At 42.1% G+C, this 16840-nt stretch overlaps 1 protein-coding gene across 11 annotated transcripts in view; it reads left to right on the plus strand.

The window, feature by feature from the left end:
• The window catches only part of MAP4K4 (mitogen-activated protein kinase kinase kinase kinase 4), a 151370-nt gene that overhangs the window by 112406 nt on the left and 22124 nt on the right, over positions 1-16840 (plus strand). For 2 of the 11 annotated variants that reach the window (XM_042810293.1, XM_042810294.1), the window contains exons 13-24: positions 549-710; positions 2812-2898; positions 3592-3816; positions 7180-7341; positions 9329-9559; positions 10473-10579; positions 11499-11650; positions 12330-12427; positions 12756-12764; positions 13602-13777; positions 14290-14410; positions 15558-15749. In XM_042810293.1, coding sequence (XP_042666227.1) covers positions 549-710; positions 2812-2898; positions 3592-3816; positions 7180-7341; positions 9329-9559; positions 10473-10579; positions 11499-11650; positions 12330-12427; positions 12756-12764; positions 13602-13777; positions 14290-14410; positions 15558-15749 — 1722 coding nt within the window. The remainder of the gene's footprint in view (positions 1-548; positions 711-2811; positions 2899-3591; positions 3817-7179; positions 7342-9328; positions 9560-10472; positions 10580-11498; positions 11651-12329; positions 12428-12755; positions 12765-13601; positions 13778-14289; positions 14411-15557; positions 15750-16840) is intronic. The other 9 variants (XM_042810299.1, XM_042810297.1, XM_042810301.1 and 6 more) reach the window with 9 other exon arrangements.

The following is a 16840-nucleotide window of genomic DNA, read 5'->3' on the forward strand; positions in this document are numbered from 1 at the left end:
AATTGAGTTTGATTGTTGACCCAACACCGCCAGATTCTTAGCCTACCATAAGCTAGTCTTTGAAAGAGAAGCTGCTTAGCAAAAGCTCAGATGGTTCTCGTTTGACTTTTACCTGATTCAGTGAGGCTGATCATTTCCTGCTGGAAACAACTAAGTAATGTATTGAAGCCCAGAAAACTGTCCCTCTGCTTTATACTCAAGTTCAACAGTGCCTCAGAGATTGAGATAACAGTGCCTCGGAGATTGAGATTTCAGTGCGAGTCTCTGTTTTGATGAGCAGAGGTGAGCTTCCACACCACAACTGTCAAAAATATAGTATGTGACTTCTTATATAAGAAGCCCAGGAGAGTAAATGATGCCTTTAGAGGTAGTTTTTTGCTAGGTATAAGTTAGTTTCCTGATGGAGCGCTTGCATAAAATGTTTTGTCACTTAGTTGCAGAGCTTGCCAGTCCTGGTAAATCCCTCTCTTCCCAGCAGAAAACAACCCCACCTCTTTCTTTGATAACAACAAAAGTAAGACTTTGTGGTTTCTTTTCCCTTTTTGTAGCAACAAAGAAGAGAACGGGAAGCTCGCAGGCAACAAGAGCGTGAGCAAAGGCGGAGGGAACAGGAAGAAAAAAGACGTCTGGAAGAAATGGAGAGGAGACGTAAGGAAGAGGAAGAGAGAAGAAGAGCAGAGGAGGAAAAGAGGAGGGTAGAAAGGGAGCAGGTGAGTCCATGATACGTATATATATGGAATGGGTTTGTTTCTTCTTGATTCTAATTTTGTTTTCTAAAAAGTAATAAGGCTAAAACAGTCTAGAGACAGCCATATGCTGGCTTTTTCATCTTTGTTGTCTCTGACAGCAAAGGCACTAACACAGATTGTAGGGCTTTATGGAAAATTGTTGCAGCCTCAATATTCCCTCAAAAAAGACCTTCTGTTATGGTAGTTACTCTAAATTCAGCTCGTGTCTCTGGACTTGACTAAAAACCATCGGAATTGGTAATTGGTAATCACTGACTGAAAACCATTTATAGGTTTGTCTTTCTGGATCTGTGGTTCTTGCAGGATGTGCCCCATGTTCAAGAGGCCTCCGAGAGAAAGGCAGTTTTGTTGCCTGTCAACTTCTGGCACACAGTGTGGGTCAGAGGGTCTTCACAAGTTTTGAATATTCTGAATTTGTGGTGGAACCTTTGAGCTGCAGAAGATTTTCCTTTCTAAAATTCATACAGTTAAATATGCAATCTCACTTTATTTAAAATCAAGTATAATAATGTATGCCAATTCAGGCAGCAAATATGTCTTAAGTTGTCAGAGTGCTCTTAACACACTGAAAGTACAGGTGAGAAACCTCTGAAACCATATGAAATTGAGCTGCCGAATTTATGCATGGAATCTTCAGGTTTTAAAAATTATTTAAAAACTCTGATCGGGTTGATAATCAAGGTAATAATTACTCTGCATCACTGTGATCTCAAATAAAAAGCCAAAATTATTCTCCTAGAGGCTGACTTGTAAATTTCCTATTACCTTCAGGAGTGTTGGTTTTGGCCTGACATACCTAATTTTTCTTCCATAAAGTCATTGAGATCATTGATGATCATGTTACTGGGGAATTTTATTGTGTTTATATATGTTTCAAAGATTTTTTGAGTCAAAAGAAGAGAAGACTAACCGATGGGAATAAATATGGAAAATCTTTAATTACAGCACAGCAATTTGCTTTTGGGCAGACACCGGGTATTCCCCCAGCTGCTTTTTAAACTGTTGAAATGCAAATTACACACAGTGCCAATAATGACGAATGGTTAATTGATGCAGTCAAGCAACTACAAATTATTTTTTATTTAAAAGAGACAAGACATGTCCCCTCTTAGAGTTTTTGTTCCCCTAAACGACGGCTCAGCCAGTGTGCGTAATGACAACATAGTGGACGCCATCAGTCTGTCGCAAGACTTTCTATAGCTCCCATCACTGTATCACTGAACCATTAATTTCTTTATGCATACACTGTAAACGTATGCGTGCTTGCGTGCGTGTGTGCGTGCTTGTGTGTGTGTGTGCGCATGCACGTGTTACGTACTTCCATTAATTGCATGATAGGATGTTACCAGCTTGGGTTTGGTGCTTCAGACTTTGAGTTGTTGTAGGGGGGTCAGGCAAAGCTGCAGGTAAATGTCTTGAGCTGTGAAGGCTGCAGGCGAACAGACGGCTAGATCGCAAGAGTTTGGTCTAATATCTGTTTCCTGGTGGATGTTTGTTTGTGTCATAACTCATCGCATAATTCAGCAAGGCTGGCAGCGTCTGCTCAGGAGAAGCTTTTGGTGAGGGCGGCAGGGGAGAAGGCAGGGCAGGGCTGAACTGCATTTGGCAGAGCCCCTTTGGGGGGAGCTTGCACCAGCTCTGCCCGCACTAAGCCTGGCTCTAGCTGTTGCTAACAGTTCATCGCACCAGTGCAACAAACTAATGTTTAATACAACTTGCATGTGACTTTGTGTTGGCTGTGTTGAGTCAGATTTGCTATGTTTTAACTTTACCAAAACCTTCAAGTGCATTGTGCTGCTTCTTGAAATCACTTCCAAAATATGTAAATGAGTTCTGGCTCATGCCGACAACATTTGCAGGAGTCCAAATTTTGGAATGGAAGGGGCCAAAATACGATGCTCAGGAGACAGGGCTTCCTAAATTCTTCTGCAGGCACTAATCCACCCTGAAGTGCATTTCTCGTTAAAGCTGAACTGGGGAAGTAGCGTGCGGTGTGCCACCCAGGGGGTTCTGATGCATTCCTTTTGAATAAATTCATTGCTGGGTAATTTCTATGTGACAGGAGTATATCAGGCGACAGCTAGAAGAGGAGCAGCGGCACTTGGAAATTCTACAGCAGCAGCTGCTCCAGGAGCAGGCCATGTTACTGGTAAAGCACTGTATCTGTTTTGTTCAGTAGCTATAGGATCCATTTATCTGGCCAGTCCTAGGCTTCCCTCAGTCGGGCACAGCTGCACTGACAGTATGACAACAAAGGAGCTTGATTAAAAGGCCATTTATGCTAGCGTCGTGGGCTGACAGGCACATATGAGAAGTGCTATGTGGTCACACTGCTTTCTGGGCTGTAAGAGGAGGCTTTATGTTAAAGTGGAACAGTTCTGGTTTGGCGGTCGAGTTTCTGAACAGACCTTGAAGAACTAGAGTGCTTGTGTTGCGGATCAAAAGCACACATGATATGTAAATCCACCCCAGGATACAATGGCCTAGTGTTGTTCTAAATCATTGTTTTATGAACTTACACTGAATCTAGTATAAATAACTTTGTTCTTTTTTCTTTTAATAAAAATCAGTTTTGACATAATTCTCCAATCACATGAAGCTTAGAAGTATGCTCTCAACTTTCCCTAAATTAAAAGCGTGTTTCTATATTAAGTTTGTCTGTTTCCATGAGACGCATGTCATATTGATCCAACTTAGCTTTTGGTTACACTTTAGCAATGAAATAAATAAAAAAAAGCAAAGCAACAGCAACCAAAAACGTGCATTTTTAATGGGATGGATGGGGACATGTCTACCATATATTCCATGCCATGTCTTGAATTACTCACACATTCTCTCAAAGGAATACAGATGGAGAGAGATGGAGGAGCATCGACAGGCTGAGCGGCTCCAGCGCCAGTTGCAGCAGGAGCAAGCCTACCTCCTGTCACTGCAGCATGATCACAGGCGGCAGCAGCAGCAGCAACAGCAGCAGCAGCAGCAGCAGCAGCAGCAGGAAAGAAATAAACAAAGCTATCATACCCCTGAGCCAAAATCCCACTATGAGCCTGCTGAAAGAGCGCGTGAGGTAAGTCCTGCTCATGGACAGGAATGTGCTACTTGCTCCCCCATCTCTGCACCTGTTGGCATCGTGGCTCTGCTGCAGTACGGTTGGAGACCAAAGTGTTGCGATTGAGGGGAGGGATGTTTTTAAATGTTGGTCCAACCCAAGGAATATTTCTGAATACTTCTGCTGTCATTTTAAGTTACAGTTTTTAGATGTAAAAGGTTGAAAGAATTTCTGAAGTGCTGCAGATTGAGGGGTACCTGTTATTGGAATCGTCCAGTCAGGGGGGTAATCTCATCTGGACTTTATCAAGATGTCTTCACAGGAAGTACTAGTGCACTTGTCAGACTGTGTTGCTGGCAGGTACTGAGAACTGGAAATTTGGAGGGAATTGGAAAACACAGACCTGTGAGGGATGGTTGCACACAGCACCTGTAGATGCTTTAGTCCATGCTCTTGGAAATTTGCTTCAGATAAATACAAGCCTGAATTGAGATGATTTCATTTCTCATGCGTTAAGCACTACCTGCTGAGTTCACAGCTTGGTTTTATGATACTCTGTAGTGCTGCCTTATTGAACTTCAGGCACTCACAAGTCCATCTGAAATCATCACAGCTCTGTTTGTTTCAGTGAATGGTTCCCTGACTTCACTGGTCCATGGTGAACGTTGCTAAGCAAGCAACTACCTCTTTGATGCGTACTTGGCTTCTTCAGCAGTCCTTTTCTTGTATTTCCTTTGAACATTATGCTGCCTGCAAGCCAATAGTGTGGGCCGTGCTGGTCAAAACTCTTAATGGCATTCATCACCAGTGTGTATGAGCGAGGTGAATACATTTTGGAACAAGAGCAACAAAAAAAATCTTTGTGGTTGTTAAACATAGAATAGCTTTCAGTCCACCTATGTCCACTAGTATTTTACTGCCTTTGAAGTATTGCTGTTGGGACTTGATGAGCAAAACCTAATTTTCTTAGAGGTACTATTGTCCAAGTTCTTCATAAACCACACTTTGCTATCTCATCTGTTCTTGGCTGAAATATTTGGTGTGTGTATTTCTCCTGGAAAAGGTTCAGACTTGTCCAGCGTGTTGTGGTGCAGGTGTGGAACCTGCCCTCTTTTCCTGGTGTGCATTCCTGGCCTGCCTTGGTGAAAGCATAGTGCCAGTCCAGCACTCCTGTCCCGCCAGAGGGAGGGCTTTGGAGAGGCAGAGAAACATCTCCATTCTTCCTCTCCCTTTTTCCTTTCAGAGTTGAAAAGGAGAAAAACTCCTAAAAATTCAAAGTGCTTTAAGAGAAGTGCTGACTCAGCTCTTTTAACGTAATCTTTTCCTATTATGATTGTGCTAGGTAGAAGGAATAAAGTGAAGGCAAAGGAAAAAGATGTGTGAGTACTCAGATTTTCTTGGAGATTGCCATGTAATATTTTCTTTAAAAAAGTGCAATAGAAGTATAGCCCAGTATCTCTTTGTCTGGCAGTGGGAGCGACACCAGTTAGTCTTAAAAGCAAGCATCAGCCAATGTAATTTTTGACGTGAATTAGTGACTTGGAGCAAGTATTCTGTGCCTCATACTTTCACGAAAACTTCAGTCCAGAGAAAGTCTTTGTCCACTGAGACGTTGACCATCAAGATGATAATCCAGTGTGGGCTAACTTTCCAGTCCTGGCAAAGTCTAATGATGATCTGGGCTTTTTTTTCCTCATTCCAGCTCCAATGAGTATATAAGGAAAATGATTTCTAAAATTGGCTCTAGGAAACAGAAGGAAGCTTAGAGCAAGAAATGAAACTTAATAGCATTTTCTGGTCCAGACAGTCAGATGACTACAACAGGGATTACTTCAATCCAGGGATGAACTGTCTCTTTCCCATGCCTTGCCAGTCTTTAAGGACACGCGGCTTGTGCAGTTTGTGTTCTTTGTGGAGGAAACCTCCTGTCATTTAAGCTAGAGACATTAAAGCTTGTTCCTTCAGACAGAAAGGCTTGGGGCTTTTCCTTATTCTATTCATAAGAAGGAGTCTGATAAGAGGAGTTTGGCCTGTGAGACTGACATGATATTGAAAATGATTGTATGGTGAAGATACTTGTCTTCATTATTGCAGTATTTATCAAGACGTGGTGTATTTTGTGTGGACTTGGCAGAAGCTTGGTTCTGTGGTTGCTCCCATAGGCAAACTGTTACTGTCCTCAAATTTTGGAAAGCAGAGGCAGGTTGGGTTTGTAAAGCAGCCTTGCTAAGGAGTCCTGGAGACTCTCATCTGTCTTCCAACATGGATATAGAAATAGTTTCATCATGCCAACATTGCTAAGGAGCAATTAGGATGCTGCACCTCAATGATGGTTTCATGCTCCGGGCACAAGGGTGAAAGCTGACCATATGAGCAGCATCTCAACAAATAAAATCAGCCCCAGCTTCCAGTTTGTTCTTTAACATTTGGTAAAGTGCTGGGAGCATAGCATTCCTCAGTGGCAACTCCTCTGACTGGAAAGCACAGCACACACTGCTGTGATTCCAGCAGTGGCTCATTGTAGGAAATGGGAGAATATTTCATATCTCCTTCCGTCTCTTTCCCTCCATACTGCTCTCTTTGTTTTCGATGCCACAGAATTTAAAGAGGTGACATTTCTACATGGGGAGCTTACTTGATATTCTTTGAGGGCTGAGCACTTTTCTGATAGAATCTTCCCTTCGAAAAACTCTGGGTTAGCATACAGTCACTTCTACTTGGCTCTGAGAACCAGAAATAGGTTGCAGGGGCTGTTCTCTGCAGTCGGAGGTCAGAGTGCAGCTTTTTGATGTTGTTTCAGGGCCATCTGATAAGAGAGGGGTTGAGTAGTCCTACAACTTCATACCTAAAGCTGAACTGCCTCAAGTATTACCAGATAGAGAAGCATATCCTAGCTATCTCTTCTTACATTGCTGAAGAGACATGCAGAGGAAAACATATAACTGAAATAACGTACTTCCCTTTAATTTAGTGGGGTTTCTACTTATAATAAGGGATAACAATGGGAAAGATACTTTTAAATAGTAAAGTTGTTTCTGTTTTCACACATCCCTTTTGCTGTCTATGTCTGCTGATGGGTGCTAAATAGTCTAGGCAGAAAGAAGCACCCTGACAGTCTTTCCTATGACTTCACAACATACTGCCTGCTGTAAGATCTTTCCTAGTACATATTTCCCATGTTGGCATACTTGCTGTTTTGATGCAATTCACTGTATGTTTTAGATTGCTGGTGAAACCTGCAGGGATGAAAACCCTGCCAAGCCTCAAGTATATTTCTTTTCTTTATGGCAAAAGAAAAGGGCTAGACACCTTCTTATTTCTACTGCAATTGGTTTTATTGACTCCTGATATAGCCTGTTTTGTTTTGTTTTTTTTCTTAAGGTGGAGGAGAGATTTAGAAAAACTAATCAGGGCTCCCCTGAAGCACAGTCTAAGCAGATGGGCAAAGTATTGGAGCCACCAGTGCCTTCAAGATCAGAGTCCTTTTCCAATGGAAACTCAGAACCTGCTCAGCCTGCCCTGCAGAGGCCAATGGAGCCCCAAGTAAGTGCCCAGGAAAATACTGGTGAGCCTAGAAGAAGTCCTAATGTGTTTCCTTCACTTTTTCAGATCTTGGCACATAGAAAGTCTTATGTAAAGAGTAACGCTCTTACGCAAAGTAGCTTATTTAGTAGATTGACTTTGTATGTTTTTGCTAATTGTTTTGATAAAGGGGTAGATTTCTGCTTTGTTTTTAAAGAAAACTGTTATTCTGTTGTTATCTGTGCAAGAGGAGAATAGTAGGCTAAATACTGGTCACAGTTGCAAAACATTTCTACAATTCAGAATTTGATCCGTGCAAAATATTTGCTATCAAAAAGAATGTTCGGAAAGGAAGTGAGCTGATTTACTCTTCTAAACTCTTTGGAAAAAATACAAAAAAATACAAAAAAAAAAAAAAAAAAAACCCACATTTTTTTTTAACAGAAGCAAAGCTTCAAAGAAATCCACAAAGCATGACTAAGAAAAGCAAGTTTGTTGTCAGTAAGCTTATACTTGCTAAATAAAGCTCTGTTACCACCCTGGAAAATCAAAAAAAGGTTGAAACCACTGAGCTATGTGATTGCCATCATTCTGTTGTTTGCTAATGAAAACCTCCAGAACTTGGTAGCTATATCTCTTAGGAATTACTGTGTAAATTAAAAAAAAATCTGGTCTAAAACTTATAAATAACCTGTAAGTTCTGAGCAATCGAGATATGCTAAATTAAAAGTGTGGTTCTATATTAAGCTCGTCTGTTTCCATGCAGAATTTCTTTCTCCCAAATAAATCGGTTGATGACAGTGCAAGCTAAACCTGTTCCTGATTGTGACTAGGCATTGCAGCTCTTCTGGGTGACAGGAGAATTTGAGCAGACGAGAGAGTGGGAGAAATCAGGACGGAACTTCATCTCTGACTCATTAATTCCTGGCTTTTATTCAAACCTCTATGATTATTTCAAAGTACTGCACTTGTATTTTCATGCTCTCTGTGCCAGTTACTTTTAAAGTCTGGCCTTCCACTCACATTAAGAATAATCAGGCTCTTCAACAGCTGTGTGTATAAAAATTGAGGAAATAATAACCCAATAAAAATACACACAACCAACCTACTGAAAATGAAGTTGAAAGTGAAGTTTTGATTAATTATTAGGTGCAAAGGCAGCGTGTTCCTCAGTTATGATCTTGTCTCCTCCTTGGCTTCAGAAATTAACTTGGAAATATGTGTTTAGGCTGGAGTGGAGGGTCAGTGTGGATTTCAAGGAAAATCCTGAAGAGTTTTTACCTCTGGAGTCACTGCTGTGCCTTCTTAGTATCTGTAATTGAATATGTGCTTGTGTATGTGTGTGTTTAGTTTGTTTATGAATATGTATATATGTACAGTATATGGTACATATATGGTATATGTATAATATGCATTGTCCATATGTATACTATATACAATAATACATATTATGTTTTTGTATATATATTGCAACGACTATAAAGGAATAAAGGCTTTTTTGTTATGGCCGTTCTCCAAAAGTTTGGAACTGTATGTAGTTTCCAAATTTTTTAGATAACGTAAACGTCTGTTGGTTTGTACACTTCATGGCCTTCTTTAATTTTGTACGTTTCTTCAATTGGATCACCACTTCAAATTTCCCAAGCCATCGGTGCTGCCATGAGGGCTGGCCAAAGTCTGCTGAAGACTGGGGAGCAGAAGATGACTTCTGTCTTGGGTGGCCTTTGGCCCCAGGCTCATGGTGCAGATATTAGGTCCCCTTTTCTTTTGGGCACTAGTGTATGTGTATGTGGAGAGCGTATCTCACAAAAATGCATATGTGCTGTATTTTCAGTCTGTTGCGTTCTTTGGGCGCTTGCCTCGCTTTTAAGTGCATTGATTCCACCCCACGCTTACCTAATGCCATAACAATTTGTCTCTGCCCACCCCACCTGCCTTTATTCTGTGTTAATTGGACAGCCAGTTATTCTGAGCGCATTGAATGTTTTATGTTTTGTTTTCTTGTAAGGTACAGTGGTCCCATCTGGCATCTCTCAAGAACAATGTTTCCCCTGTCTCGCGATCCCATTCCTTCAGTGACCCTTCTCCCAAATTTGCTCATCACCATCTTCGTTCCCAGGACCCATATCCACCTTCACGCAGTGAAGTGCTAAATCAGAGTTCTGACTCTAAGTCGGAGGTACCCGACCCTACCCAAAAGGCTTGGGCTAGATCAGACAGTGACGAGGTGCCTCCAAGGGTAAGGAGTAGAAAGACAGATGTATGCTGTTTCTTGATGATGATGATTTTTTTTTGAAGGATGTCGTAGGCTGGGCACTGGGAAGACCATGCCCTCATAACCACGGTAACAGCTTTTTAGAAGGCAGATCATCATGTAGGTGTTCATTCAGTGGGCTAACAATAACGAACCTGAAGTACAATATTGAAGCTTCGTATAAAATTGACAATTATTTATAGAATGCGGCTATTTCAGAGAGACAATTGATTATGCAAAGTTAACAAATCATTACTGTATTCCAGAAAGAATTTAAAATATCCCTGAGGTTATTGCTCAGAGTTAATTTTCTTCTTCATTTGGTAGCAACCCAAACTGTGAATCATAGACATATTTGAAATTGAAATGGAACTGAACAAAAAGGAAACATTCAATATTTCCTCCTCCTCTCCCCATAAGCCCTTTCCATCCACTGGGATTTGCTTCTTCTAAGTATATTCCTGCTACACCACCAGTCTTTGCCTTCTGCTGATCCATTCCTGGGCATTTGTTTGGTTTCCCCTAAGCTTATTCTCCTAATTCTCATGCTGTTTCAGCAAATTGCTTTGTGCCTCCCCTGCTTCAGTCAAAGTGCTGTATTCTTTTCAAGTGTCTCAGTAGTTGGAAGGTAGTGAGGTGTGTATGTGTTTGCGTGGTAGTTATTAAGCACTACTTGACATTAAACTAAAGATTAAACTTCTGAGTTTTCTTCAAAATCTGAACAGCATTCCTATTAAGGTTTTGTGGGTATTTGTTTTATTGCTTTTGGTTGTTGATGCTAATTTGAGCATAGTCTAAGTGGTGTTAAAATCATAATGTATTCTGTAGCAGGAGAGATGTAATCTTCCTCTTCTTTCTCTCCTTTTCATGGATTTAACTCAGACTTTTTCCTCTCAAGGTACCTGTGAGAACAACATCCCGATCACCAGTTCTGTCCCGTCGTGATTCTCCACTGCAGGGCAGTGGGCAGCAAAATAACCAAGCAGGTCAAAGAAACTCCACGAGGTTTGTCAGCTTGTCTGTATCCATGCCTTCCTGTGTTTATGGGAAGCTAGAATTTTTTTCAGAGTTTTTGGTATACCTGCTGGATGTGAAAGGAAGAAATGGTCAGTTTTTCACCATTACCAGTCAGTAATGATTAATATTAATTTCCCTTGGTACTCCACATGTGCCAACAAACACTGGCTAAATTTCCTCTTGCCTCTCCTTCTCCGAGTTGCCTACCCTATGACTTTCGCAACAATTTCGAAGTATCCTTAGTATTACTGAATAATGTGGCAATTGGTGAATATCATGCCTCCTGGAGCAATGGCTCTTCTTGGGTTACTGTGAGGGTTGCTGGCAGCAGTAGTGTTTGTAAGATCTAAACTGAAGAGATCTGAGAAACTTTCCAACCTCTCAGCCAGAATCAGACTTGAAGAGAGGCAGAAGCAACCTTAAGCTTTAACATAGAACATTGGAGGTCAGGAGGGAGGAGAAAGGGATTGCTTTTGAATCTCAGCAAAGCAAAACTTGCTTGCTGGAAATGGGTGAGGGTATTCCAAGAGGGATAGGAATTTCCAGCTTTCTGGCTTGTGCTTGGGTGGCCAGGGCTCTTCTGAGCCAATTTAAAACCTGTTGCATCCAGCCTGAGAGATCCAGTCGCTTTGGGTTAGATATGTAAGAATGACAGGTAGGGAATTCCTAATAAAATGAAAAGCTTATACCTACGTAAACATTTTGCTTTGGGCCATCTCAAATGAGATAATAGGTGTTTCAGAGGGAGTCATTGCTTGTGTTGTGAACTGTCATTGAGACTCTCAGCTCAGTCTGAGGTGTTCTTATAGATCAATTATTAGCAGAACACTGGGGAAGAATGAAGTTTGAGTTTAGAAACAGAAATCTGAAGTGCATGACCAAGGCTTTTTTCACTCCTCTGATACAGCAATATAGAGCCTCGCCTGCTGTGGGAAAGGGTGGAGAAGCTCGTACCAAGACCAGGCAGTGGCAGTTCTTCAGGTTCAAGCAACTCTGGCTCCCAGCCTGGTTCCCACCCTGGCTCTCAGAGTGGGTCTGGCGAGCGGTTCCGGATGAGATGTAAGTCCTTTCTCCCTTACCAGAACACAGGGTTTTTTAAACTTACTGAGCCATGTAACACTCAGTAATGAAGGATTGTAACCATCACTGGGAAAGGCCTTTGAACTTACAGTACTGGATAGCTTAGTTTTCAACTCCCCCCCCTCCCCTTTGTCTATGCATGCCTGCTTAGGAAAGAGAGACAATACAAATATATCAGGGAACAGTGAAACACTTTCCGTGTTCATTCACTGCTACATCTCATGATGCATATTGTCTCTCACTTTGGTGTCTTTTGAATGGGTGCAGTCCTCTAGGGATGGATCTCAGGTAGGGGCACATTAGATGCCAATCCACGTTATTCAACTTGTGGTTTCAGTCAAATTATGCAGATCCAATCACCTGCAAACCCAATTCGTTGTGCAAAAGAGATGGTATCTGCAACTACTTTCACATTTGTGTGACAATTTACATTTACAAGTCAGCTGCACTTATAAAGATCAGAGTTTAGGAAGAATTTTTTGTAAAGTCGTTCAGAGAAGATGTAATAATGAACCAGTGAAACTGATGTATTGCTGTCACATGCTGCCTTAATAGCTTTCTCAGCTCTCTTCTTCACTCCGAAGTGGGATAAGAAAACATATTTTACCTTCTTGGTGAAACCCCTGTTTTGTTCTGTTTTTCTTCTTGGAACATACAGCATCATCCAAATCAGAGGGTTCACCATCGCAGCGTCATGAAAGTGCACCTAAAAAGCCTGAAGAGAAGAAGGAGGTCTTCAGACCTATCAAGCCTGCTGTAAGTTGGACCTGCTTTCTCCTGTCCTCCCTCACGCTTAAGTAGTCCCCCAAAATACTGTGTGAATTTCCATTCATGGTGTCATCGAGGGCAAACTTCAGCTGGAGTTTGTGTGGGCCTGGCAGTAAGTTCTTGGCTATGCAATTGCCTTTATACATCCCTTAAACAATAGAATTTGTTCTCTCTTGGGAATTGATTTCTTCTCTCTCATCTGCTTCCTTCCTAACCTTCATATTCTCTTTCTTTCAATCTTGTGTTTCCTTGCTGTGACTGGACCAATGATAATGCATTTGACCTGAATGTACCAATGCTGTGCTGAATGGTGCAGGGAGAAGTGGTAAGACCTTAAAATGTTGCTGTTTCCTCTGAAAATTTTCTAATGTTTCCTTCATCTGGTTGCTGCTATGGTTAATTAGAGTTTTATGTGTGCTGGGGTTCACAGGAGGTTTTTGCAGTAATTCCAGCTTTCCCTACAACTTCTTTCACTTGCTGTCATGATTCTGCACTGGCACCCAAATCTCTCAATTAGAGCTGCTCATTTAAATAAATGAATGCAGAGAACGAGAGGTTGGTTCTTCACTTCTGGTGTATAGAATGTGAAGTATTTGCCATAAACCATATTAATCTAAATAAATCATAGCTACACAGTTAAGAGCAGCTTGCACTGACCATAAACCTGTTTTATCCACACCCCAAGCTCCTGACAGAAAAGCTGCATATGTCCCATGCAGTTGTGTGTGACTGAGTTAGTGCTAAAGAATCTGACTGCTCAGGTGAACTTAGAGCAGATCCATGAACCTGGACATGAGCGAAAAGGTTTAAAGGTGATCAGCTCTGTGCAACTGGTCAAATACACTGTGCCTTCGGTGGCTCAGTAACTCTTAAACTCCTTCTGCTATCTTGTGGTGGATGCTATTGACCTGCAAGGTTAAAAATGAACTGCAGCAGTCAACCGCTGAGTAAAAGTAGATCTGGATGCTTATGTAAGTCTTTCATATGATATAGTGGAATAAACTGAAGTCGTAATCAAAATAGTTTAGAGTTAAATCAGAGGAAACAGTACTGCCATGGAAACACAGCAGTGGACAAGTGAGTGAACTTCGGCACTAATTCACTGCCTTGCAAACTCTTCTCTGTTGACTGCAACACAGTTTTTTCCTCCTTTTCCTGTCAGGATTTAACTGCACTGGCAAAGGAGCTGCGAGCAGTAGAGGATGTGCGACCTCCGCATAAAGTGACAGATTATTCGTCCTCAAGTGAGGAGTCGGGGACGACAGATGAAGAAGATGATGATATGGAACAAGAAGGAGCAGATGAATCCACTTCTGGACCAGATGATGTCCGAGCAGTGTTAGTTTTGTGTTTTGCTTCTGTTTTTCCTCTTAGGGGGTTGAAGGAAAAGAACGTTGGACATTTTGGCTTGTGCGTTAGTTCTGTCAGCTTACAGCAACCTATGAACAAGGCATAGCAGCCTTGTGCACTCAAATTCCAAAAATCTTTTCAAAATCAAGCTGGGCATTTAGGAGCCGAGTTAACAGATAAGTCTCTTTAAGTTATTTCTCTAAGTGAGAAATCAGTTTTGCAGCTCCTCAAGAAAGTGCTGTGGGCCCAGAGTGAAGTAGGCTGGACTGCACTTCTACCTGTAAATTATATCCTTTCCCTCTTCTCTGTTTGGATTTGTAGTTTTAGCAGTGTTTAACAAATTTCTAACTTTTTTTTTGAGAGAAGCTTTTGTAGGCAGGTTATGTAAATATTCCACCCTGGTCATAACCTGAAATTCAATTTTGACTGTACCTTGGTGTGGAGAGTTAGGACACAAATACTCTTATCTCATCCTGATTATTTTTTTATCTGGCAAATAGGTCAACACTGAACTTGAGCAATGGTGAAACAGAGTCTGTAAAAACTATGATTGTCCATGATGATGTGGAGAGTGAACCTGCCTTGACTCCTTCTAAGGAGGGCACCTTAATTGTCCGACAGGTATTGCTTTTCCTTCTCTGTGCAGTGTTGCACCTTTTCTGTGCTCATTAACCCACTCGCTCATTCACCCATGCTGTTTCTACATTATATTCGTTGTTCGTATTATCAAGACACAGCTCTAGTGAATTTCAGATGAGCAAGGTGTTTGATGCATGCAAAGAGGAAAGTAGCCCTTCACCCTTTGCTACTGTTTTGCATGCTTTCCAGTGACACCCATGGCAGCACCATGTAGAGTAGCTCAAAGCCTGTAGGAGAGAATGGTAGAGAAGCTGCAGGTGTGTGGAGCTGGTACCTGGAGTAAGAAACTTAGTTTAGTTTTACCATGGAGGCAAATGTGACTCTCAGGAGAGGGGCTGGGAGGGTGGCTGGAGGGGAAGTATACAGGGCTGCAAAAAAATTCTTCTGTAGTTGAGGGCATACAGACCACCCAGATAGCACACGCACTCTCACACACACAAATTCATGTGGGGGAATAGAGAAGCAAGAAGATGGTGAAACAGAGAGTGTGGACAGAGCTAGAGCAGTGTGGTGTTGCTTTTAATTGTGAAAATATTGCATTCGTGTGCCTGTGAAAGATAACAATTCCCTGCTATAAATGAGCTTATGTTAATGAGCGTGTTAGCTTATAGGAGTTTCTCCAATAATCACATTTTCCGAATTTCACAATTGAATGCCAATTTTTCCATTGAGCCCTCTGGTTTGAAAATCAAGATTTCGTGCTTATTGTTTTAAATAGTTAGGTAAAGGCATTCACCAGACGGTCAATTTTCATATCTCTGTAGGATTTAAGTTAGTTTTAAACAAAACAATAGGGGAAGAAATCCTCCCTCGCCCCCCAAAATGTGCTTGTCTGCATTCTGGTGGAATACTTACCAGTGCAGTTCCTTTCACATTAATTTCTAGAACTGCCTGTGCAAGTCCACCACACAAACTAAGCTTCTGCTGCCAGAAAAGGTGGGAATTTGCAGAATTGAAGTAATGCTGCCCACTTTCCCCTTTAATCCTGATGTCAAGGCATAGATTGTCAGCTAATTTAAAAGCTAAATGTAAAGAGGTAGGAAAGAGTGAGGGAGAGGAGAGAGGTTGTTAGAGATATAGACCTTTAAGCAGCACTTGAGCAAGACAAGTGTGCCTGTTTTCTCTACAGAGTACAGTTGACAAAAAGCGTGCCAGCCATCATGAGAGCAATGGCTTTGCCGGTCGCATTCACCTCTTGCCAGATCTCTTACAGCAAAGCCATTCCTCCTCCACTTCCTCCACCTCCTCTTCCCCATCCTCCAGCCAGCCGACACCCACCATGTCCCCACAGACACCCCAGGACAAGCTAACTACTAATGAGGTATGTCTTACACCACAGCTGGCTGCTTTCGTAGGGCTATAGCAGCATTGCCTAGTAGCTAGTTTGCAAAGGAACTCCAGCCAATCTCCCCTGCTTTTTTTTCTGTCACCTTTATTCCCACCCCCAAAATAACACATTTCAGTTCTCTGTAAGAAGCCCTTAACTCTAGAGCAGTCCCACGCCAAACTTGCCAGTTTACTATTTTTGCTTCCTCTTAGTGAGTCATTAATTGCATGGCGTTTGTTTTAATCTAAACTTGACTGCTGCATTTTCTAGACAATATTCTTTATTTTTTAATTCTGTTTTATTCTGGGAGAAGGCTAATTGTGAGCAGAGTGCCTCTTAAAAATTAGCAGTTAATTTTGCCTTTGTCAATAGAGGCTGGGCTAGTAACTGTGCACATACAAAACTGCTTGTGGAAGCTCACCCTTGGGAAGAGAAAGCCACCGTGGAAGGATTTTTAAAACTTACCACGTGGGCTTGGATGAACACATCAGGAGGCTTTAAAATCCTTAGGTATTATTGCTTTGGAATAGTGAATGAAGAAAATGTTTGTGCTCTGAAATGCAGCTGTGTAAATGTGCCCTCTACCAGCGCTGCTTGTGTCTGTTGGAGAACCAAGGCTTTTCTACTGAGGGAGCTCCCTCTTGCTGTCCTGGGCTAGCCCCAGGGCACTGATAGAAGCAGTGCCTTCCTTCAGTCGCCAAGCGCAGCTAGACAAGCCCTGCCCTTCACGTGTGTATGGTCCCTCGAAAGTAGGGGAGATGCACGTGTGTGAACAGAGGGCACTGTTCCCCCCTTAATACCTCCAGCAGTCAGTCAGGATCCCAGCGTGGCTGCTCTGCTCCCACTGGGTGGCCAACTGTTCAGGGAGAGCTTCTGTGCAAACAAGGGTGGCACAAGGGGAGGGAAACTTGTGGAGAGAATCAGCTGCTTCTCAGTCTTAGAGCCATCCTACCCTGTAGGTATAGAAGTGCTGGGATGGGAGGAATGGACTGCAGTGAGTTGGGTGGGCCCTTGGCAATGCACATTTTTACAATGGATTCAAAAATGCTTCTGAACCCCGTAACAGGAGGGTGGGTGGGAGGGTT

The sequence above is a fragment of the Centrocercus urophasianus genome, unplaced genomic scaffold (assembly GCF_019232065.1).
Source record: "Centrocercus urophasianus isolate 14NV4802_14NV808 unplaced genomic scaffold, USGS_Curo_1.0 seq_12, whole genome shotgun sequence".
In the NCBI taxonomy this organism is placed as follows: domain Eukaryota; kingdom Metazoa; phylum Chordata; class Aves; order Galliformes; family Phasianidae; genus Centrocercus; species Centrocercus urophasianus.